This window comes from Myotis davidii, unplaced genomic scaffold (assembly GCF_000327345.1).
Source record: "Myotis davidii unplaced genomic scaffold, ASM32734v1 scaffold214, whole genome shotgun sequence".
Classification (NCBI taxonomy): domain Eukaryota; kingdom Metazoa; phylum Chordata; class Mammalia; order Chiroptera; family Vespertilionidae; genus Myotis; species Myotis davidii.
Genome location: NW_006285782.1, coordinates 813,844 through 838,250, shown reverse-complemented (window position 1 = coordinate 838,250; position 24,407 = coordinate 813,844). Strand labels below are relative to the sequence as shown.

At 44.8% G+C, this 24,407-nt stretch overlaps 1 protein-coding gene across 1 annotated transcript in view; it reads right to left on the bottom strand.

The window, feature by feature from the left end:
* LRGUK (leucine-rich repeats and guanylate kinase domain containing) overlaps positions 1 to 24,407 on the bottom strand; it is a 104,852-nt gene that overhangs the window by 24,745 nt on the left and 55,700 nt on the right. Inside the window, exons 14-15 of the mRNA XM_006756705.2 lie at positions 21,443 to 21,644; positions 21,021 to 21,116 (exon numbers count right to left, since the gene is read on the bottom strand). Coding sequence (XP_006756768.2) covers positions 21,021 to 21,116; positions 21,443 to 21,644 — 298 coding nt within the window. The remainder of the gene's footprint in view (positions 1 to 21,020; positions 21,117 to 21,442; positions 21,645 to 24,407) is intronic.

Below are 24,407 nucleotides of genomic sequence, written 5' to 3'. Positions count from 1 at the left end.
ACCTCTTGCATTTTCAAATGTTTTCAGGCTGGCCACACCCCCTTTAGGGTGGGGTGTCCCCACTGAGCTGCCTGGCCAGTCTGGGTGAGGAGCTGAGGGCCATTTTTTCAGGCTGGTCAAGCCCCCAGGCTTCAGAAGCTCCCAGCCTCTCCTTTTTTTAAATTTTTTATTCTGGGATTTATTTACTTTCTATAATTGAAACTTTGTTGCTTTGAGGGGAGCTCAAAGCCAGCCATGGCAGGCAGGGAAGCTTGGCTTCCTCCATCATTTGGGCAATCAAGCCTCCTGCTTGCTCCAGCTCCATGGCTGCCAGCCACCATCTTGGTTGGGTTAATTTGCATATAGTTGCTCTAATTGGCTGGTGCGCATGGCTTAAGGCATAGCGAAGGTACAATTTGCATGTTTGTCTTTTATTAGTGTAGATAGCATTTGTGTCAGGGTGCCTTGTTCCTTTCTGAGATGTAAGTCATTTGTACTATAGTGCAAAGAAACCAACTTCGACCTGATGATACAATGCAGTTGTAATTCTAACAATTTAATGTTTTAATAGCTTCTCAGCAACAAGACATTTTGGGTAAAGATCACTATTAACTGCATTGTAATGCCACCACTTTAATGACTTGGACTCCTATAATAAACAGTTTTAAACAGTTCTTAATGTAGTTTCTAAAGTCTTAATACATCAATGGACAAGAGTTTCTACTTCTCAAGTTAAAAAAACACATCAGCTCTAGCCAGTTTGCTCAGTGGTTAGAGTGAAGGGTTTTTGGGTTTGATTCTGGTCAAGGGCACATAACTGGGTTTCAGGCTCAATTCCAGGCCCCAGTCGGGGCACATGTGGGAGGTAACTAATGGATGTGTCTCTCTTACATTGATGTTTCTCTGACCCTTCCACTCTGTGCAAAAATCAATGGAAAAAATATCCTCAGGGGAGGATTAACAACAACAACAACAACAAAAATTAAAAACACACACCATAATTCCCAGTGTTATAATACCCTGCAACAAAGTTTCTTAATGGGATCTTATTTAAAGTACCTAAATTAAAGTCAACCTTGAGGCAACAATAAAAAGATAAAAATTACTTTACAGTACACAAAAATACCAAGTTCTTCAGTATATAGGCTAAATTTATTTAAACAGCTCCAATGAAGTATAAGTGAATTTATTGATGCATGACAAATTTTAAAGTTATTTTATGCATTTGTGCCATTACCATATGCAGGAAAATATAAATGAAATATCTGTAACTACATCTCAAATTAATTCTAAATAGCTTATACCTTTTAGTTAGAATTATATCCTCTTGCAGTCAAGTGATTTAATATTTATCTAAACCGTTTAAAAAGAATGAGCATAGAATCCAACCTAAGTAATAAATGCAGTAGAAGCCATGTTCCTAAGAATGAAACATTTGTACGTGTGTGTAATATCATATCATCACGCAGTCTAAACAAGGCCTTTTACTTTATAAAAGAAAGTAGAAAATAAAAGATGCTGATGATCTAATACTACAGGCCCATAGCCATGTCAATAACTAGTAATAAAAGAAGAATCTAGGAGTCAAGTTGTGAATACAGTTGACCCTTGAAAAACACGGATTGGAACTGTAGGGTCTACTTATATGTGTATTTTTTTCAATAAATACAGTAAATGTATTTTCCTTATGATTTCTTAATAACATTTTCTGTTATATAGCTTACTTTATCATAGGAATACAGTACGTAATACATATAACATACAAAATATGTGTTAATCGACTGTTTATGTCATTAGCAAGGCTTCTGGTCTATAGTAGGCTTAGTAGCTAAGCTTTTGGGGAATAAGAAGTTATACATATATTTTTTGACCATACGGGAAGCTAGTACCCTCTAACCCATGTGTTGTTCAAGGATCAACTGTATTTTGAAAACCCAAAATCACTATTTTAATAACCAATTTTTCTATATTAATGAGATTATATGTACAGCAAAATAACTGAGTTACTCTCTTAACCAAAAACAAGAAACTTAACCATTTTAAATACAAATTTACATTTTTAATTGATTTCAGAGAGAAAGGGAAAGGAACATCAATGATGAGAGAGAATCATTGATCAACTGCCTCCTGCACGCCCCCTACTGAGGATCAAGTCCACAACCTGGGCATATGCCCTTGATTGGCATCAAACCCAGGTAGGCTGCCTCTTGCACACCCCCCACAGGGGATCAAGCCCACAAGCCGGGTATGTGCCCTCACCTGGTTTATGGCTCAACCCTCAACCATCAAGTCACACCAGCAGGGCTAAGTACACATTTTTTACCATTTAAATATAGCATTGCAAAAAGTGAATCCCTACTAGAGTTTCTCTCTGAAGACACTTGGAAATAGCCCTTAATTTTTAGACAAAAGTTCTCAGCCAGCGCGATGATTTCCCTATTGCTCACTTTTTTTTACCACTCAAATGGAGCTTTTAAAAAACATGTTTATGCAGGTAATAATGAGGCTACACTAATAACATTAGGTAATAAAAATACCGTGTGCAGTTTTTTAACGAACAAGAGTAATTTATACTTACCATGATTAAACAGGCATACCTATATAAAATGTAAATACCTTTAAAATCCTTGCAAAAGAGTCTCAATGCTGAAATATGTAACCATAGAAAGGACCAAACAAAGAGCAAAAATCTGCTATGCAATGAAAAATGTTTATTTTCAGTAGGACAGTTACATAATTTGTAGTGGAAACTTAAGGGAAAAGCTGCTCATTAGGAAGTGTGACCACAAAACTGAAGGCACCAAAAGAATCTATTTTTTCAGGACAGAATTAAATCTTAAAGGTCTTATAGATCTGTGCTTATAAGAAATGACAGCAAGTAGAAAAATAATTTTACATTATATCCATAATAATTTTCCATAGTAAAATATGCTTTTAAAGTAGAAAGCTACCATGTTAAGTCCAAGGAAATGGAGTAATAATGCTCATGTTACATATGGTAAAATGAATATACCAATTAAGCTATTCTAACAGTAAAGTACTTTATTCTTGAATGTCCAATCAAAGGAATAATCGGCTATTTAAAGAGGACAGGTTCTACATCAGGACGAAGGGAAGTGTGTGAATGTGCATTCTCACACGGACAGGGTGAGGTACAGAAAGGGTTTCTTGCCGCTGAACTTCATCCTTCATTGAAGTAGAAGCTTTGTACCTGGAATGCCTTCAGGAGAGCTGAACTAGGGGTCACTGTTTGGACACTGTATTCAGAATGTCCTAACTAAAACATATAACAGAAGTCCCCTGAATTTCAGTTCTTTAAAATGGATGAGTTTATTATGCAGCAATTAATTGACACCTTGAAGGCGATACCATACAGGACAGGTAAATTACAATAGGCGAAACGTGATATCTAAGACCTAGATGTGTGTAGAATTTGGGAAAGGGCAAAGAGAAGAAAAGGGTAGCGATGATTGGCAGGAAAAAGGATAGAAACCTTGAGGGAGCTGAATACACACTAAAGTTTCTTCTTCTTTGGGCAATATTGTTTGATGACTCGAGTTCTGATGTGATTTTTATCCAACCCAAACCCCTACTTCTGGGGTGAGTGTGGTCTTCCCTTGATAAGGGCCCAGTCTTCAAAAACAATTCTTCCAAAGATGTTTCACTGGTCAATACCTTTAACAAAGGCCTTTCTTATTTTTTGCCCCTTTTCACTTTGTTTTTTTCCTTTGGAAACTGGTGGCCTTTAGATTTGGTAGCATGTAAAGCCCGTCTGTCTCACCCCACAACAGACAGAAATGCCCCCTATCTGGTAGTTTATTCCTGAGTCAAGGAACTTGACAGCATCTGCCATTTGAAACATAACATACAAGTGCCTTTGGTTTGATCAGTAAGTAAATAATAATAGTAAAAATAATAGCCAACACTAATTGAGCATGTCCTATGTGCCAGGCGCTGCTTTAGAAGGCTTTCCGTGTGCACCACGAGTTTCAGTGCTGCCTGCGAAAGCCCATGAAGAATCCCTTGGGCGAAGTAAAATTTTGCTGAACCACAGTTTCTTTCTAATGTTATTCTAATTCTGCTTAAGCTCCTTAATTCAGTCAAGGTTGTCCATGTTTTTAAAAGGATTTTCAGAGATGAGTATCCCATTTGCCAAATATTTACACCTAGTTTGACCGTTATTGTCCTATTCTGATTAATGATAGAATGCTACTTTAAAATTTTTGTTTTTAGATATGGAAACAACTCAAGTGCCCATCAACAGAGTAGATAAAATGTTGTGGTATACATACACAATGGAATATTACTTGGCCATAAAAAGAATAAAATCTTACCATTTGTGACAGCACGGATGTACCCACAGGGTATTATGCTAATTAGTAAGTCGGAGAAAGACAAATGCCAGGTTATTTCACTTATATGTGAAATCTAAAGAACAAAATAAAATGAGCCGAAACAAGTTTGGCTCAGTGGATAGAGCATCGGCCTGTGGACTGAAGGGTCCCAGGTTCGATTCCGGTCAAGGGCATGTACCTGGGTTGTGGGCACTTCCCCAGTGGGGGATGTGCAGGAGGCAGCTGATCGATGTTTCTCTCTCATCGATGTTTCTAACTATCTCTCTCCCTTCTCTCTGTAAAAAATCAATAAAATATATTTAAAAAAAATAAAAATAAAAAAATAAAATGAATAAACAAGATAGAAACAGACATATAGATACAGTGAACAAACTGATGGTTGCCAGAGGGGAGGGGCCTGGAGACTGCGTGAAAAAGGTGAAGAGATTAAGAAGTACAGATTGGTAGCTACAACATAGTCACCGGATGTAAAGTACATCATAGAGAATAATATTGCAGCCAGGTGGGTACTGGAAATATCAGAGGTACACTTTGTAAAGTACTGACCACTATGCTGTACACCTGAAACTACTACAAAATAATAGGGAATGTAAACTGTAATTGAAAAATAAAATTTTAAGTTCTTAAAAAAATTTTTTTTGCTGCTTACATGTTAATACTAACAAACACTAATATCAGCATTACTATGTGTCAGGCGTTGTTCTGGGTGTTTTCCAATATATTCACTCATTTAATCTTCACAATAATCTGGAGATAGCTAATATTATTATCTCCATTTTACATGTGAGAACTTCGTACTTACCCAAGTTCACACAGCTAGCCCATACTGAAACTGAAGTTTTTAATTAATATTTTGACATTTAGTGTTATTTGAATTCATGAGCTTCTAAATTTATAATCTTTAATAATGATAATGATAATGATAATAATAATAATAATAAAGGTTCCCCAGTGTGGTGCACTCAGTGGGCAGCCGATCAATGATTCTCTCATCATTGTGTTTCTATCCTCTCTCATTGATGTTTCTAACTCTCTATCTCTCTCCCTTCCTCTCTGTAAAAAATCAATAAAAATATATTTAAAAAATAAAATCAATAAAAACATATATTTTTTTTTAAAAAAGGTCTTCAGCTTTCCTAATCATGACTACGCTCTCAAAATCACTTTTAAGATTAAGATTTGGTCTTCTAACATTATTTATCTATCATCAACACAAAGAAATAGGCTCTTATCTTCTCTGAATGCCTGATCAGTAAAGCAAAGTGATTTCTAGAATTATGTCTTTCAAATTGAACTAAGCAACTAATTAAATTCACTTAGACACACTGTCCTTGACACTATGCAAATAGCACAATTATCTGAAGTGAAATTTGGAGGATCAAATATTTTCCTCTTCTCCATAGTCCTCTAACAGCATGATCCTAAAGGCAACACAGCATTCTAGCATGGGGTTGTACCATAACATATTTCCAAAACTTATTTTTAAATCCCATTAGATGGCTTGGTTATTTTCAGATTTTTAAAATAAAGACATTAATATGATCATCCTTGTATATAAATTATTTCTTTATAATTCTTGGATTGGAATTATGAGGTTCAAGATATGAACAATTTTTAAGGTTTTGACAGATATTATAAAACTGTCCCCAGGAAAGTTGTGCCAATTTACTTTATTGTTTTATTTTTATTGATTTCAGAGAGGAAGGGAGAAGGAGAGAGAAACATCAATGATGAGATAGAATCATTGATCAGCTGCCTCCTGCACACTCCATACTGGGGATTGAGCCCACAACCCAGGCATGTATGTGCCTTAGAACTGTAACCGAACCCAGGACCCTTGAGTTGTCCCACAGGCCGAAGCTCTATCCACTGAGCCAAACCGGCTAGGGCTCAGTTTACTTTTGAATGATGACACAGAAAGTGCTCTTACCCTTAGCCTCACCAAGAACAGGTATTAATTTGTTTTCCATCTTTGCCAGTTTGGTACCCAAAAATGTCTATTTGGTTTTAACTTATAGAGAAGTTAAATACTTTCTGACGTATTTACTGGTTCTTTTTATTTCCTCTGTTATGAATTAACAAATCACATCCTTTGTCCAATTATATTTTGAAACCTAAAAATAATTGACTTAGCTCTTTAAACATTTGAAGAAGGCTCTCATATGTCCGGTGGAACTATTATCTCTGTTGATTTGAATACTAGGGGCCAGGCTTCCTTTCAAACACTGACATTAGCTAATAGAATGTCTAAAGTCCATAATTTTTCCCTATAGAGATAGCTTTGCTGAGAAACATAGCGAATGGAAGAGAGATGAATTTTATCAATGTAGATGGAAAATGACAGTTTTTGAATATTTATATTCTGCCATTAAAAAGCAGTTGTTTTCCTTACACCAAGAAAGGCAGTAATAGCAGTAAAAACGTCTCACCAGAGAGGAGCCGGTGATCTTCTCGACTCCTTTCCTTGGACCACAGACAAAATGCTGTCCAGCTGCACTGAATCTGAGACACTGTGCCACCAAACAGAAGCACAAACACACACTAAAACATACTCTACCACTGACCCCGGGAACGAGGCCCGAGCTTCCCTCCAAATCAAGTGGAGAGAAATTTGGCTTCTCCCTCCATTGCTACCCCAATGAAAAAGCAACCCAAATGCACTGAGGAGCCTCCAAAACTGTTGCACAAAGAGGAAATCAAGGGACACTTTAACTTGCTCACCTAAGTGAGGTGTTGGTGCCACCACCAAAATGCCCCACACACAGCTCATCAGCAGCAGGGGGTTATCATTATTATTTCCCTCTCTTTCCCAATCTGCCCTTCCCATACACCCAACCCAAATAACTCTTGACTCTCCGTTCCGGCCACAAGGCCTTATTTCCGGCCCTTACTGTCTGATCAGGACTAGTACAAGAGCTTTTCAGCCATTTTTCCTGCCTCCGACATTGCTTTCCTCAAATTCATCCCCTATACCAGGGGTCCTCAAACTTTTTAAACAGGGGGGGCCGGTTCACTGTCCCTCAGACCGTTGGAGGGCCGGACTATATTGTTTAAAAAACTATGGACAAATTCCTATGCACATTGCACATATCTTATTTTGGAGTAAAAAAACAAAACGGGAACAAATACAGTATTTGTATTTGCATATGGTCCGCGGGCCGTGGTTTGAGGACCCCTGCACCATCGCGAAACTGATGCCTCTAAGATAAAAACGTAACCCCATTGTTGACGCTCAAGCTCCACGTTCACTGGCACAGGACAGAAGGCCCTTTGAACTTACATATGCCTGGGGCTCTCCCGGCATGTGGATCGTTAGAATATGCTGTGCTTGCTCCTGTGTGTGCTGTTTGCTCTTCTGAGAGACCTTCCCCCTCTCCCATCAGTCTGCTGACTAATTCTGCAACCTTGAGGACTTAGCTGAAGGACCACCTCCTCTTCAAAGTGTTTCCTGATTCAATCTTCTCATCCCAGGCGGAATTCAGTGCCCTTCTTGGTATCCTTATGACATTCTGGAAAAATCGGTAAATAATTTTCTTGCCTACGTGACGCTGAACTTAGCCTAGATTCTGCCAGGTCTCCAGCTGCCCAAGTCACATGGTGCTGTAACAAACCCTAACTGTCTCCTCTGTTGACGTGCAAGCTCCTTAAAGTGTCCTCATCATCTCACTATATGTAGCAACTATCACAGTGTCTGGCACATAGGAGGTAATCAATGCTTCTTGAATAAACTAACACGATAAAAATGTTAAAATTCACCTTCTTACTTTCATTTCGGACAAACCAGATAAATCAGAGGGTAATTACCAGTATAACACAGGCTTTTAGTTTGACAAGATAGTTGCATCATGAATTTAAGAATATCAATTTCTTGCCCAGCCAGTGTGGCTCAGTGGTTGAGCATCAACCCATGAACCAAGAGGTCACTGGTTCAATTCCCACTCAGGGCACATGCCCAGGTTGCCGGCTTGATCCCCAGTAGGGGGAGTACAGGAGGCAGGTGATGGATGTTAATGTTTCTCTCTCATCAATGTTTCTCCCTCTCCCATCCTTTCTTTTTCAAATCAATGAAACCATATTTAGAAAAAAAATATCAATTTCCTCTACTGCCCTTGAAATACCATTTGACATACATTCAATTTTGTGGATGCATACCTTTTGTGTAAGAGAAGACACATTTATACAGGCATTTAGTCATCAATTACACCTTAAAATACAGAATACCAAACACAACTTAGCATGCCACTGTATACCCAGTATAATAAGCATGCAGTAAGTATCTTGCAACTTTTTAAGAGCTGAATCTTGGGTTGGCTGCTTCGCTCACAATATCCTCTTTCTGGGAATGCAGACTCCACACACTCCAGGAGTGAGCACAATGGGTCGGCCTCAGTATGACAGAGTAAACTGGTTTAAGAATGAGCCTGACCCAAGCTGGGCCAGAGTCTTTCCCTCAACTTAAAAAAAATCTTATGATCAAGGAACACTTGAACCGATCCCTTTCTAGTAGTGGGAGCTGCCAGTTGTTAGATGAGATGTAAAACCTGAGAGGTGTTAGTGGCCGAGTTCCCTGCCACCTGCAGCAACTGATATGCAGTCATTAGGATCAAAGAGAATAAAGGCAACACGGAGGAGAAAACAGAGAGGAGAACTGACGAGAGTTCAGGTGGCCAGGGGCCAGGAGACAAGAATCAGTAGATGACAAAATACCCAGATGACAAGAGCACAGGTTATGTCCAACAGCTGGTTCCCAATCTCTCTGCACCTCCGCCCTCCCCACAGTTTGGTTGTGTGAGACGTTCCATTCCCGTCTAAGACATTCACATAAGCTGGCTCTGGTTGGACACCTGTCCCTGGCCAGCAAAAGAATCCTGATGGTCTGAATACATGAAAACGAATTCACCTGAACCCCTGCTCCCCGCACCCCCCAATTCTTTTAACGGATTCAACCAGATGGTTGGGCATAATGAAGGCGTGAGCTAATTTACAAGAGGCTCCTATTCAGAGAGGGAGGAAGGTATTCATTTTGAAATACATTTCCAACAAAAATCAGTTTAAAGCAGTATGTGCCAACAGGATCTGAAATGTTGCGTCATAGGGTCACATGCAAGGAGATCGTGTCCTCTGGCCTTCCGAAGGCTCCCACATGTCAACTGTGCACGTGGGAGAGACCAAGACCCACACACTGTGGAGGCTTCGCTCCTCGGGGTTCCTGCTCCCGACCCCTCAGTAATGTAGGAGGCAGGAGAGTGTTCCAATCTAAAAGCGGCTTTTCTAAGGAACAGAACAAAACCTAATGGCAACACAGCACCGCCTCCCCCGAACTGACTCCTGTTGGGCTCATACGCATCTGGACACCAGGGCTCCTGCTGACACCGCCATGCCCAGCGCTATCGGCTGGTGAGGGCGCTGTCGGCTGGCAGGGGCGCTGTCGGCTGGTGACTCTCTTTATAAGGGCTGCTCTTCCAGGCTGCAATGACCAGCCACAAAAGAGGCACCGAAGGGCAAAGACTGGCTGTCTTCTAAGAACCCGGTGGCTGGACTGGGCGGTGCGGGCAGGCCCTTCTTGGACGACTCCGGCTGCAGAGGGACATTGGGTGTGAGCTCAGCGCCCTGGCCACGCTCTCCATCCTGGGGTCCTGGGTCAGCACTTCTTCGGGCACTGGCACTGCTAAACCTTAGTGCTCTGGCTGCCCCTGGCTCGCAGCCTCTCCTGCCGGCTATCCTGCTCCTCAGCAGACACTGGGTTCTGGGGTGCAGCAGGGCTTCTGTCGTGGGATGCCCCTTCGTGTTTTGGGGTGTGTTTCTCATTGGTTTGCTGCCCGGAAGCATCGTCCTCTTGGACAGAGCGCTCTCTGGTCTCGCTGGTCCCTGGGGCAGGCTGCGGGGTGGGGGCCGAGACATCCTGCTCCGCGAGATCTGATGCCGGCTCTCCCTTCCAAGACCTTCCCCTGTGATGAGTCTCTTCTCTTCTCCTTGGACGCCCCGCGGAGGCGTGACCGCCCGCAGTGGACTGTGCATGGCGGGGAGCTCTCCCGTGGGCCAGCGGACCCTCCCGGGGGGGCCGATCACTGCCAAGGGTGGTTTTATTTTCTTGAGAGAGCCCTCCAGCACGCTCTCTTTTCGAAGATGGCCCTTTGGTGGACGTAGCTACCTTCTGAACCAGGTCATTTGGGGCGAGGTTAGCATGGGCCTTTTTTCTGGAATGTTGTACTTTTCCCCTTTCCTGTTCCTGTAATCCGGGGTTTCCAGGTGCTGGCTCAGCGTGGGGTGGCTCAGGAATCCCTGGGGGGTGGGCTCTGCTTTCCTGGTTCCTCTGAGGGCTCTGGGGAGGGCTGGGGTTAGGGGCGGCAGCGGTCTCTGGGCCGGTGGGTCTGCTCTGGGATTCTGGCTGCAAGGCTGTCTGGTGGCTTGCGGGCGGCACCTCTGTCAGGTGTGCTGGTCCCCTAGCTGTCCCTCTCTGGGTAGCGAGTTTTTTTTTCCTCGCTACTGCTTGCTGCACGGGCTCTTGGTATGGGGGTGATGCCTTCATATCCGGAATCTTCTTGCTGGAGGAGCGGCCACCTTGGTGTGCTTGCCTCTCCTTGGCAGGCCTTGCCTGATGACGGGGCCCCTGGTTCTGAGGCAGGGGCGTGGGAAGGCGAGGGAGCCTGACCCCGGGGGCCTCCTCTTCCTGGGGCAGATCAGGGGCAGGCTGTGGGGGGTGCTCCTGGATGGGGGGGCTGATCAGAGGGAGTTTCACCTCCCTGACGCTCTCCTCCAGGACATGCGGAGGACTGTGGCCCGGATGCGGGCTCAGGTGCGGTGGTGGTTTGGAATTCGGGGGGCTGATGAGAGGGAATTTGCCGGGGTCCCCTTCCTGAGCTGGTGCAGGCTTCGGAGAGGGCGTCCTGGGTTGATCTGCAGCTGCACGGGGTGAGGGGAGTCGGGGTGAGGGCCTCGGGCTCTGGAGGGGAGCGAGGACTCGCGGCTGGGGCAGCCTGCTGGGGGCCAGTCGGCTTCTGGAAAGCAAAGCCGCTGGGTCTCCCCTGTCCTGGGGCTGCTTGCTGATTCCTGGATCTTGGGGGGGCGGCGGTCCCGGGAAAGGAGTGCTGACCCTGACTTCCGCCTCTGGGGTTCCCCCCTCCAGGGGATGTTGAGATTCTCCCAGCAACGGTTGGAGCATCAGAGCCCCTTCAGGGTCGGACGGCTGTCCTGGGGGGTCATGATGGGAACGGCCGGGTGGCAGATAGGCTGACTCAGTCTCCTCAGCCGGGCTTCTCTGGGGGCTGAGGGGTGTTGGGCCAGGCCCCTGTGGAGGTTCGGACGAGGGTGGGTCGGTGGGGGTCACCTCGACCTCCCCCGACTCCTCATTCTGGTCCTGCGGAGGGCTGGGGGCTGGAGGTGGGTCAGGGAGCCGAGGGGGCCCCTGCCCTCCGTCACCTGCTACCGGCTCGGATGTCCCGGCCTCATTTTCGGGGGGGTTTGTGGCGGTTCTTGTTGAGGACAGAGCTGACTGTGGCGCATCATCGCCTTCCTTCTGGTTTGGGGACGCGGCCTGGGCCTCCGGGGGGATGCTCAGAGCCGACGAGCCGGGCTGTGCAGGAGCCTCAGCGCCGATGTGACCATGGAGAGAAGGCTCTCCCTGAGGGGTGGCTCCCCCCGGACTCAGCTCCTGGTTCTGGTTTTCAGGGACCTGCCCCCCAGAGAGACGCTCTGCGGCCAGGCCATCTGCCTGCAGTTTTGCCAGGCGCCTGGGGGAGGGAACCAGGTGTGCTGGGACCCCGGAGGGCGTCTTCTTGTTCGAGGGGTCTCCTGCTTTGATATAAAAAGATGTTAGCAAAGACTCTCTTCAGAAGTTAATCACAAAGAACACCTCGCCCTTTGCTGCACCCAGGCCCATGGAAAGCATGAGATTGCACATAGAGAAGCATACACCCACCCCTGCTCCTGGGGGTAGTTAATGGGCTTTAGAACAACTTTCTTTAGTCAACTGAAAACATGCACTTTACTGAATAAACATAAAGAGGTTCCTCACAGAACCAACATTTATACCCAGCTCTGAGAGTGGCAAGAACATTTGCTAAGTGAATGAGATTTACGTTTTCCCACCTTGCAGGCCCCGGCTGCTTTCAGGGGCAGGAAGTACGAGATGGGCGTTAAGCCAAACAAAGTCCCTAGGTCGGTTCCCTTGCTTACTGGCGCCCCTCGGAGACACCGCGCTCTGCGGGAGGTGCCCGCGCACCAACCCCAGCAGGTGCATGAAGCTCCGCAGCGCTCAGGGAACAGGTGCTGGGTGGCAGAAGGAAGGAGGGCGTAGATCCCAGAGAACCCTCCGGCCCCGTGGCTCAGAGGTGCTGCTCCCCAAGGTCCCCCATACAGGTGGCCACCCCACCTCACCCCCCAAGGCTACCCTTTTCCCTCCGAGTCCTCCCTGGCCTCCAAAATGGCTCTCAATAAACGTGATACATCACATAAACAGATTGAAAGACAAAAATCACATGATCATTTCACTTGACACAGGAAAAGTATTCACCAAAATCCAACACCTTTTTGTGATTAAAAACTCTCAGGAAAGTGGGAATAGCGGGATCATACCTCAACATGATAAAGGCCATATATGACAAACCTACAACCAACATCACACTCAGTAGTTGGCAAAAATTAAACCATTTTCCCTAAGAACGGGAGCAAGAAAAGAATGTCCGCTTTCACCACTCTAATCAACACAGTACTGGAAGTCCTCACCACAGCAATCAAGCAAGAAGAAAACATAAAAGGTATCCAAATTGGAAAGGAGGAAGGAAAACTCTCATTATTTGCAGATGGCATGATACTGTACATAGAAAACTCACCAAAAACGACCCACCAAAAAAGTACTCCACCAAAAAAACAACTAGACTTAATAAATGAACTCAGCAATGTAGCAAGATACAAAATTAACTCTCAGAAATTGATGGCATTTTTATACACCAATAACGGACTCTCAGAAAGAGGATCTAAAAAACAATCCTACTTACCACTGCAACAAAAAATTAAGTTACTTAGGAATAAATTTAACCAAGGAGATAATTTTCCAAGTATCAAATATCCAACTGCTACTTGATACTTGGAAAATTACAAAACATTAAAAAAAGAGATAGAGAAAGATATAAACAAGTGGAAGAATATACCATGTTTATGGATTGGTAGAATCAACATCATTAAAATGTCCATACTACCCAAAGCAATCTATATTTTCCATGCAATCCCTGTTAAAATACCAATGGCAGATCTAGACAAAAATTTATATGGAACCAAAAGAATAGCCACAGCAATCTTGAGAAAAAAGAGCAAAGTTGAAAAATCACAATACCAGATATCAAGTTATATCGCAAAGCCACTGTACTCAAAACAATGTGGTATTTGTCACAAGAACAGGCATATAGGTCAATGGAACAGAATAGAGACCCCAGAAATCGACCCAAGCCATTACACTCCATTAATATTTGACAAAGAAGGCAAGAGCATACAGTGGAGTAAAGACAGTCTTTTTAATAAATAGTGTTGGAAAAATTGGATAGATACTAGTATGTGCAAAAATATGAAACTAGACCACCAACTTACACCATACACAAGAATAAACTCGAAATGGATTAAAAACTTAAAAGTTGTGAAGCCATAAAATCTTAAAAGAAACAATAGGCAGCAAAATCTCAGACTTTTCTTATAGCAATATGTTTGCCAATACATCTCCTAGGGCAGTGATTGCGAACCTTTTGAGCTCGGCGTGTCAGCATTTTGAAAAACCCAAGGAACTCATACAACTTAACAAAAGGAAGGCAACAATCTAATTAAAACATGGGCAAAGGACCTAAATAGACACTTCTCCAAAGTGCCATACAGATGGCCATGAGACATACGAAAAAATGCTCAAAGTCAATGATCATCAGAGATGCAATTTAAAACAAAGAGGTATCACCTCACACCTGTCAGATGGCTATCATTGAAATGCTCAAAGTCAATGATCATCAGAGATGCAAATTAAAACAATGAGGTATCACCTCACACCTGTCAGATGGATGTCATTGAAAAATCAACAAATGACAAGTGCTGGCAAGGATGTGGAGAAAAGGGAACCCTAGTTCACTGCTAATGGGAATGCAGACTGGAAAACAGTATGGAGTTTCCTCAAAAAATTAAATATAGAACTGCTATTTGATACAGTGATCCCACTTCTAGTAATATATTCTAAGAAACCCAAAACACCAATAAAAAAGAATGTATGCACCCTATGTTCATAGCAGCACAATTTACAATAGCTAAGATCTGGAAACAGCCCAAGTGCCCTTCGGTAGATGAGTAGATAAAAAAGTTGTGGTGCATTTACACCACAGAATACTGTGCAGCTCTAAAAAAGAAGGATCTCATATCCTTTGAGACAGATCTCTTGGAGGGACCTGAAGAGTATTATGTTAAGCGAAATAAGCCAGTCAGAGAAAGACAAGCATCACATGATCTCACTCATATGTTGGTGCGGGTATTCCCTAAGCCCAGTCTGCACCCTCTTGCAGTCTGGGACCCCTCAGGGGATGTCCACCTGCCAGCTTAGGCCCGCTCCACGCGGGGAGTGGAGTACCGCTCAGCCAGAAGCCGGACTCGCTGCTCCTTAGTGCTGCCTCAGAGGCAGGAGAGGCTCCACCAGCACCACTGTGATTGCCAGCTGTGAGCCTGCTGGTGAGCCCGGCTTCTGGCTGAGCAGTGCTCCCACTATGGGAGCACACTGACCACCAGGAGGCAGCTCCTGCATTGAGCATCTGACCCCTGGTGGTCAGTGTGCATCATAGCAACTGGTTGTTCCCCCGTTTGGTCAATTTGCATATTAGCCTTTTATTATATAGGATATGCATAGTCCATGGACACAGACAAGATGTGGTGGAGGCCTGGAGTGGGCATGGGAGGAGGGACCAATGGGAAAAAAAAGGCCAGGGGAGATCTGTAATACTTTCAATAAAGATACATGTTTTGTATAAAGGCTCGCTGAGGCCACTGTCAATGGTAGTGCTGTGGAGGGGGACTGCTTCCTTTGTTCACTATGACAGCAAGTTCTCTGAGTGATTGGGTCTCACTGACAGTCTCAGGGACACCATCACCCCAATAAGCACTGTTTATGATAGAAGCCCTGCTGTTCTCTTGTGTCCCTATAGCACCGTAAGCCAGTCTAAGGACATGGCTCTATTATGCTATCACTCAGAGGTAGCACAACCTAGAACAGCCTTGAAGAAACTAGCCTCAGCTCACTTTGGGGGAGACCAAACAAGTCAGGCCCCCGAGGTGGTCCCAGGGTATGAGCTTGGACTGCCCCAGGTAGTGTAGGTGCGCATCCTCCGCATCCCCTCAAACCAGGCATCTCTGTGGAAGTGGGTGGGGACAGGGAAGAGCTTGCCTCTTGGTAGGGTGTCTGGGGGGATGCCCTGATCATCATTCTTATTTCCCTAGTTTACATCGCTTATAAATTAGAACACAAATTTAGTCAAGAAACAGATTAAAACCAAATATAATAACAGTGAAAACATCTAGAATAGGCAAATTCATAGAGACAGAAAATAGGTTAGTGGTTCCCAGGTCCTGGGAGGAGTTATTACTTAATGGATACAGAGTTTCTGTTTGCGGTGATGGAAAATTTTGGAAAGAGGTAGTGATAATGGTTAGGCAACATTGTGAGTGTAATTAATGACACTAAGTTGTATACTTAAAATGGTTAAAATGGCATGCTTTATGTTATTTCTTTTTACCACATAGAAATCTAGAAAAATATAAGAAGAGTGAAACCCAATGCTGAGGTTCTTTAAGTCTTCCTGGTTTCCTGCAATCAAACATGCAGGATTTCCTCCGACTTCCACAGTTTAACTGTTCATGTAATTTGTCAAATGATGCCATACCCTTTATTAGAGATAACGGCACCACTTTATGGACTGGCAAATTGACCAATTTCGCCTGTTTGCTCATCGCCATCACCAATTTCCTCCATCATTAGTCAGAATTCTGAATGACTTGCAAATATAATTTCATGTTATGATCTCTATAGCAAGAATGCAGGGTGGAAGTTGGACCGGCTCTTTAAAAAGCTTTGCTAGAGCCTGGTCGGGTAGCTTGGTTGGTTACCCAGCTCAGCTGGCATCCCGATACACCAAGGTTGTGGGTTTGATCCCTGGTCATGGCACATACAAGACTCAATCAATGAATGCACAAATAAGTGAGCAACAAATCAATGCTTCTCTCTCTCCCCCGCCCTTCCTCTTTCTAAAATCATTAAAAATGAAAAAGGGAAAAGAAAAGCTTTACTGGAAGAAATGGGTTGTATGGAGACATATGGAGGGTAAAGGTATCCCTTACACTGAATTGTGAATATAGTGAGTTTTCCCTAATTTTATAGAAGTTATATTGTTTACTTGGCTTTTTGGTCTTTATAGTTTAGAAATATTTACCTGTATTGCTTTAGGGAAAAAAAATAAGATAACTGTGTACTTTAATTGCTATACACTTTTAATTAATGGTAGGTCTAAAGATCTCGAGGTTTTATAATTTCTCTGTACCTAAAGTCACCATTTTATACCTGCATGGAATAAAAATTCAGTTAGTCTCTCCCCTGCTGCAGGTTTAGCTTTCTGGGGCCAGGCTGATGGGCCTACTGTTAGCTCAGGGTTGATAATCTGGGGCTTATTTTTACCACTTTGTGCCACTTTCATTGTTTAAGAAAAGGAATTAAAACTGCATTCTCAGTTACAAATAAACAACATAGAACTACCAGAGATAAAATCATCTATATATATAAAAGCCTAAGTGACTGGCCAACCAGCTGACCGGCCGGTAGCTATGACATGCACTGACCACCAGGGGGAAAATGCTCAACATAGGAGCTGCTGAATGACAGCAACTTTGCAGAGTGCCCTCTCTGACTCCGGGACCCCTCGGGGATGTTGGACTGCTGGTTTTAGCCCTATCTCTGCAGGCCCCCGTGGGTGCATGAATCCATTATAATATGTCTAGTCTATTATAATATCAAATATTTGGGAATAATTTCCAGTTTGTATTGATACAGGATCCCTGTTTCTATGAAAAGAATGCTGTTGGCCATCAGATTCCTGTGTGTACTAACATGTAACATAGATGCTCTAACCAGCTGGGCACACCTCAGCTCTGAAGACTGGATTCTAACAGTGTTCCATAATATTACATGAGTTGACTTTTTAAAAACGAAATGGGTGTTTAAGTGATTTCTCTAAATTAATTATTATTGGTGACATTGAGAATACAAAATTAAGGATTCCTACTTTTAGTCCAGTTTCTAATTGCTCAGACAAAACTGTCTTTCACAGGATCTTATATTTTTCACTTTCTTACCTTCTTAGCTCAATTATATATATAAAATATTCCATTATACTGAAATTATCAACTTTTGTTTCTTGGGGTCCCACTTATATGAGTAATACTAGTATAAACATTTATATAGATATACCTAAACTACAGAAATTAATATCAGAGTGCCAGGCAAACAGGTGAGAGCCAGCAGGGCCTGTGGCAATGACCCTGATGGAGTCCTGACCTTCACCTGGTGGTAGCTGTGGTGCGCAGGCCCCTCAGTGAGCCTGTAAACACCTGGCCCCGCCCCTCAGTGAGCCTGTAAACACCTGGCCCCGCCCCTCAGTGAGCCTGTAAACACCTGGCAATACTTTTCAGCTGTGAATCTCAGAGGCCCCTGGCTCTACTCTTGGGCCACTAGAGACACTATAAAAGCTTAGAAAATAGACAATGTTAATGAGAATTTGTAATACTCACTTGAATAATGTTTAGGCTCCGCAAAAAAGTCAAATCCTTAAACCATCAACTGAGAAATAAAAAAAACTCCCCCAACAAATTAACTATAAATAAGAAAGTATGTGGCATCTTATGAAAAACATATTTTATTCTAAAATACTAAACCTGCCAGAAAAACAGGGGCTGTTGGGTTTAGTGATTTGATATATTAATCACAAACACTCCCATCTGCTTTGGGAAAGATGGAATTCAATTAGTCAATAACTGGATGGCCCTGTTACAGTTATGAAATGACCTGAGAACTTACAAATTCTATAATTCATACTTTTCATTAAGTCAGACAGGGCTAACCTAATTAGTGCAAAAAAATGAAGTTTTATTATACCTTTGAAAATGGGAGTCCATTTTCCTACGCACACATTATCTGGTCTATTGATTTCCTGAATAGCAACTGCATGCAACAGTGAGAGTTTCTGGCAGTTGCAGAATAAGAAACGATGGAGATGAACCCCATGCCAGACACACACGCACACACACGCTGTCCCCCTATGGCTCTTCCCCTCCCTCCCCTGCTGTCCCGCTGGCTGTTGAGTCAGAGACAGAGTCCTGCACAGGCACCGCCACTCAGAGGTGCCCCAGAGCCACGGATCCAGAAGCGCACTTTCCTCTGTTACTCAGAACTGGTCAGGCTCGGGGGACTGACTCGTGTTTCTCCAAACCCACAAGGGGCTGATTTAAAAGCCAGGACACCAATTTATTAATTTACAATGGGAGATGGGCCTGGCTCAGGGATGGGGGCAGGGTGTTCTAACGTAAGGGACAGCCCCCACCGGGACAGGTCCACCCAGGGGACCAAATTAAAGATCAGGAGGAGGCTGCTGGTCGGCAAGGATTTAAAGCAAAGGGAGCCAGATTTCCTCAAGAGAAACTTCCATCAAGCTACGGAGGCCTCATTAGATAGCCTGGGCTGCTTGGAGGGGAGGGGGGGCACAGGTGCTGAAGAGCCGCTGCCTGACGCAAACACACCGAAGCCCTGGGACTGGACGGAGCCCGCCCTCCACGCCTCCGCTCCTGCCTGTTTCACACAGAGCACACTTTCCTCAGGGGCACTACAGAGAGCAGATCGTCCTCTCCTTACTTGCCTCTAAGACAGTGGTTCTCAACCTTGGCTGCACATTAGAATCACCTGGGAATCTTTTTAAAATCCTGATTTCTGGGCCTCATCCTCCAGAAATTCTGTTTGTTATGGGGAGGATGAGGCCCAGAAATCAGGATTTTAAAAAGATTCCCAGGTGCTTCTAATGTGCAGCCAAGGTTGAGAACCACTGGTGGATTCGGGAGCGTTCTGCCCCCACCTGACAGGACGCACAGGCCCTGTCCTACCTGGTCAGAGTCACAGAGGCTAGAAACCACGTGTACACCAAGCTGTGGGCATCCGCACAGCAGCCAAGTCTCCGATTAGTGTTTCACAAGGAGCAACTTGGGAATGTGGTTCCGCCCATTGGTGGCACCTTGTTTTTATTATGGTGGTAAAATAACATGTCACACACAATTTACCAGGTTAACTATATTTAGAGAGCACCAGTCATTGGCGTTCTGTACACTCAGTGTTGTGCAGCCATCACCACCACCCGTCTGCAGAACTCCTTTCCTCTTGGGGAACAGAAACCCCGCCCCGCTCCCCCAGCCCCTGGCCACAGCTCTTCTACTTTCAATCTTTAAGGAGTTCGCCTTCTATCTGCGGAATCATATAGTATTTGTGTTCTTGTGTCTGGCTTATTTCACTTAGCATAATGTTCCCACGGTTTATCTATGTTGTAGCAGGTGTCAGAATTGCTTTCTTTTTAAAGGAAGAATAGTGTCCCATTGTAGGCATACACCACATTTTGTTTATCCATTCATCCTTCCATGGACATTGGGTAGCTTCCCCATTTTGGCTGCTGTAAATAATGCTGCTATGACCACAGGCGTACAAATATCTGTTCATGTCTCTGCTTTCAGTTCTTTGGGGGCATATACGCAGAAGTGGAATTTCTATGTCACAAGGTAATTCTATTTTTTTTTCCTTTTCTATTTTTTTTAGGTAATTCTAATTTTAACTTTTTGAGGAACCACCATATTGTTTTTTCAGAGCAGCTATACCATTTTACATTCCCAATTTCTTTACATCCATGCCAATATATTTTGTGTGTCTTTTGGGGGTTTTTATAGTCATCCTAGTGAGTATGAGGTAGATCTGGGGGAACCTTATAAATACATTTCAAATGACTCAGGTTTGAAAATTCTAACTTCAGAATCCTAGATTCCGAGGAGATGCACTCACATATCCCACATCACTGCTGCTCACACCCGACCCATGAGGCCGTGGGGAGCACTCAGTCCATTTGGAAGGCAGTAACCTGAGGCTCAGAGCAGGGAGCAGCTTGTCCAGAGGAGCGGCAGGGCGCAGGCTGGCTCGCAGGCTCTGACCCGCGCCCTCCCGCTACACACTGCGGTGCCACTTTTTGAGGGCTAGGGCGACGCAGAGAAACCTCTTGGACTAAAACAACAGTAAACACAAACCTGCCAAGCAGAACACATTCTCGAGGGACCCTCTGGGAGCCAAATCTCTGGAAGGCCAAGTTCTGACCCGTGAGGCTGACCAGCCTGGTGCACTGCCAGCCTTCCAGGCTCTGCCCCGCACATCCCTGGAGGGCAGTCCCCTGGGTTCCCCAGTGGCCATCGAGACAAGCAGAGGGACAGGCCCAGGGGGCTCACTCAACTCGGCTGTCTGTGGGGAGGATGGCCCCAGGGGAAGGGTAGGGATTAAGGAGCTACACCCAGCTTGAGCCTGGTTGATAGTACTCAACTACTCAAAGATTTGTTTTCCTCTCCTCACACACAAATTCTGGCACCAAGTGGCTAGCACTGTACCTGCAGGCGGAGCCAAACCTGTGGCGGTGTCCTGACCCAGGCCAAGGTACTCCTGAACCAGCTGACTCAGCTGTTGGTAGGCAGCATCCAGATCATCTGTGGCAAAGAGAGAGCGTACTTGAAAGCACCAGAATCCTATCAACATACAGCCAATTAGCAACTGTGGACGGTAACGATTTTTTAGCTCCATTTAAGTTTACGAATATTATGGCAGGCAATGTCCTAGGATGGCCCCACGACATGGACAGGACCCGGGACAGCCCTGGACTGAGGACAACTCCTGGCAGGGAGCCAACAAGGAAACGGCCTCCGGCCTACAACCACAAGTAACTGCACTCAGCCAACAATAACAATATACTTTAAGCCGATTCCCCGCGCCCCCAGTGACCTTCAGAAATAAAACTTTGCTGCAAGTTACCAACCTGCATTGATCACTGCATCAAAAAATCCTGGAAACTTCTGATTAATTTTAATGTAATGGTCCACTCTGGAGACGGCAAAATCAATCTCCACACGGCTGAAGAGACCTTTTCTCCGCAGGTGGCCCTCATATTTTTTCTTGTTCAGGGGCAGCACCAGGATATACCGAGGTTCAAAATGGGTGAGCTTCAAACTTCTTACACCCTGCACGTTGAAAAAGGGCAGTAAGTTAGACACAGAGACAGGATTTAGAAACAATTTTGGAGATGCTGGAAAACGTAAAGTATACTAAGTAATATTACATTGAAGAATTGCTTTTATAATAAGAAATAACTGGCTATTATTTCCCTATACATATCTCAAGATTGGATTTTCATTACTGCTCCCTCTTCATCAAATATTAAATTATCATTGGAAATATAAGAACTCGCTCTACCTGGTATCCTTGAACTAATCATTCCAATGAACATGACTGTTGACAGAGAAAACGGCCTGCTACACACAGGTACCCTCAGGGCGGCACTGCTTCTTTATTACTGAAGAGTGACTTCAGTTCTACAGTTCAAAGGCCTCCTGGCAGTGTCAGGACAGAGATCTTACCAGAGAGAAAGGCTCTTCTGTTCCTTTTGTCGTCTCCCTGGGACACTTCCTGTTCCTCCACCAGCCAGCAGCCTGGCCGGGTCCTGCCACAGCCTCTCCCCAGAGCACAGGGCAGCCCAGCTCCAGACCCCGCGATACCCACGTCCACAGCGGGAAGCAGCGCAGGTGGAGGTGTTAGCTCCCGGGAACCCCGTGCAAACCCTCACCTGAGCCCGTTTCTTCATCAGGGAAACGAGAGAGTTACTCTCATGGACCCGCAGCTCCTTCCAGCTCAGTCCTCTCACCAACAGTTTCACCCAGTGCTCAAAATCTTTGTTTTAAAAATTCAGGGGAAGCCGAAACCGGTTTGGCTCAGTGGATAGAGCGTCGGCCTGCGGACTGAAGGGTCCCAGGTTCGATTCCGGTCAAGGGCATGTACCTTGGTTGTGGGCACATCCCCAGTGGGGAGTGTGCAGGAGGCAGCTGATCGGTGTTTCTTTCTCATCGATGTTTCTAACTCTCTATCTCTCTCCTTTCCTCTCTGTAAAAACTCAATAAAATATATAAAAATAAAAAATAAAAATTCAGGGGAAGAAATACAGGCTCTTTTCAAAAACAACTTCTAAGAGTCCATGGCAAGAGCAGTTGGGAAAGTGCATTCGTGGAGAGAACTGGGAGTAAAGCCTGATTTACGGACTCAATCTCTTGGGAACGAGCAGGAAAAAGCTCCCAGGGAGGAAAGTGGGAAACCAGGAGCCACACTCAGAACCGCTGAACTGCCAACAGGTGGACGCAGGGAGCTGGGGAGTCCTGGGCCTTAAAAATGCATCAACTTTCACCTCTTCCTTATCCAAGGAAGATGTTGTTAGAAAAGGCCTTTTATAAAAACAATGAAAACCTCCTTAAATGCAAACCCAATCCCATGCAGAACGACAGGGCAAGCAGGATTTGAAGTTGGGAAAGGTAAAGAGCTGGGAGAAGTGGGAGGGTTCCCTGAAGCTGGGACACGCATACCCACACCTGGAGCCGGAAGGGGCCACAGCTCCTGCTCCGTGAAGTTTTAAGAAACACGCTGAGTCTATAGGAAGGGAATACCAGATGTGCCCAGATTTAGTTTTCTGTTAAGTTTGGGCTAATGGAATAATGTTTATTACAGATATTTTTTCTGACTCCAAAAATGTTAGACCCCCAGAGCAAGGACAATGGGTCAGAAAGCCCCGGATGCCTGGCAAGGGGCAAAACAGAGGAGACAAGCACTTGCCCCCAGGGTAACCTATCCTCCCCAGCATAGCACTGGTCACATGGTTTGGACCCCCGACCTTTCCTATCACTGGGTAGGCCGTCTCCTTTAAAGACAGCATCTAGGCCTCAGTTGCATTTCAGCTCCAGGCCTAAAAAAGCAGCACAACCAGGCAAGTGGTGCCTTGGCTGCCTTGGGACCAGCTACACTGACTAATGACCCCGGCCCTGGCACCGACCAGTCAGTGGAGACCACGACCCTGAAAGAGCACACCGGGAAGCTGATGAATGGTCTGTTGCAGCGGTTCTCAACCTGTGGGTCGCGATCCCTTTGGCGGTTGAACGACCCTTTCACAGGGGTCGCCTAAGACCATCCTGCATATCAGATATTTACATCACGATTCATAACAGTAGCAACATTACAGTCATGATGTAGCAACGAAAATAATTTTATGGTTGGGTCACAACATGAGGAACTGTATTTAAAGGGCCAGAAGGTTGAGAACCACTGGTTAGGACCCTCCCCTGAGACCTCCCCTAAGAGTTCCACCTGCAGGAAAGAGACAAATACGCTCAGGACAAAGGGCCCAGTGTGCGCTCTCCCTCCAAGGAGCGCGCCCCTGCCACTCCCTGCCCCCTCTCCTTCCCCCACAGGCATGTATCCCCCAGCCTCTAAGGGACCCCATGAGACTTGCAACCAGGGAAGCAATGGGCAGCAGCAGCTCATCCTGGGCTACCCCCCTGAACCTGTCTCCTTTTCTCAGACTTCTCAGTGAGCGTAGGCAGCCCAGCCTAGGCTCTCCTGTTGCTTCTTCTATGCCCTTCCTTGTGTCACTCTCCTAAGTAGGTTTGTGCTGCCATCATGGACCCAATACCCGTTGGCCCTCCTCTTTGGAAAGCTCCATCCCCCATCCCCTTTCCTTAAATAAATTCAATTTTTCTTGACTCACCATCTGAGATGGCTATTTAGCCTGCTCGCACCCCCCCCGCCCCCGGCTTTAGCCTTTCAGTTCATAAGGCCATATTTTTAAAAACACATGAGTGGAATATTTATGCTTTTCCTTTGAATCTTCACTTCGGAGAAACTTGTGTATTAATACAAAAGATTAGTGCAGGGAGATGGGGTATTGGGGCAGAGAGAATGCCCGC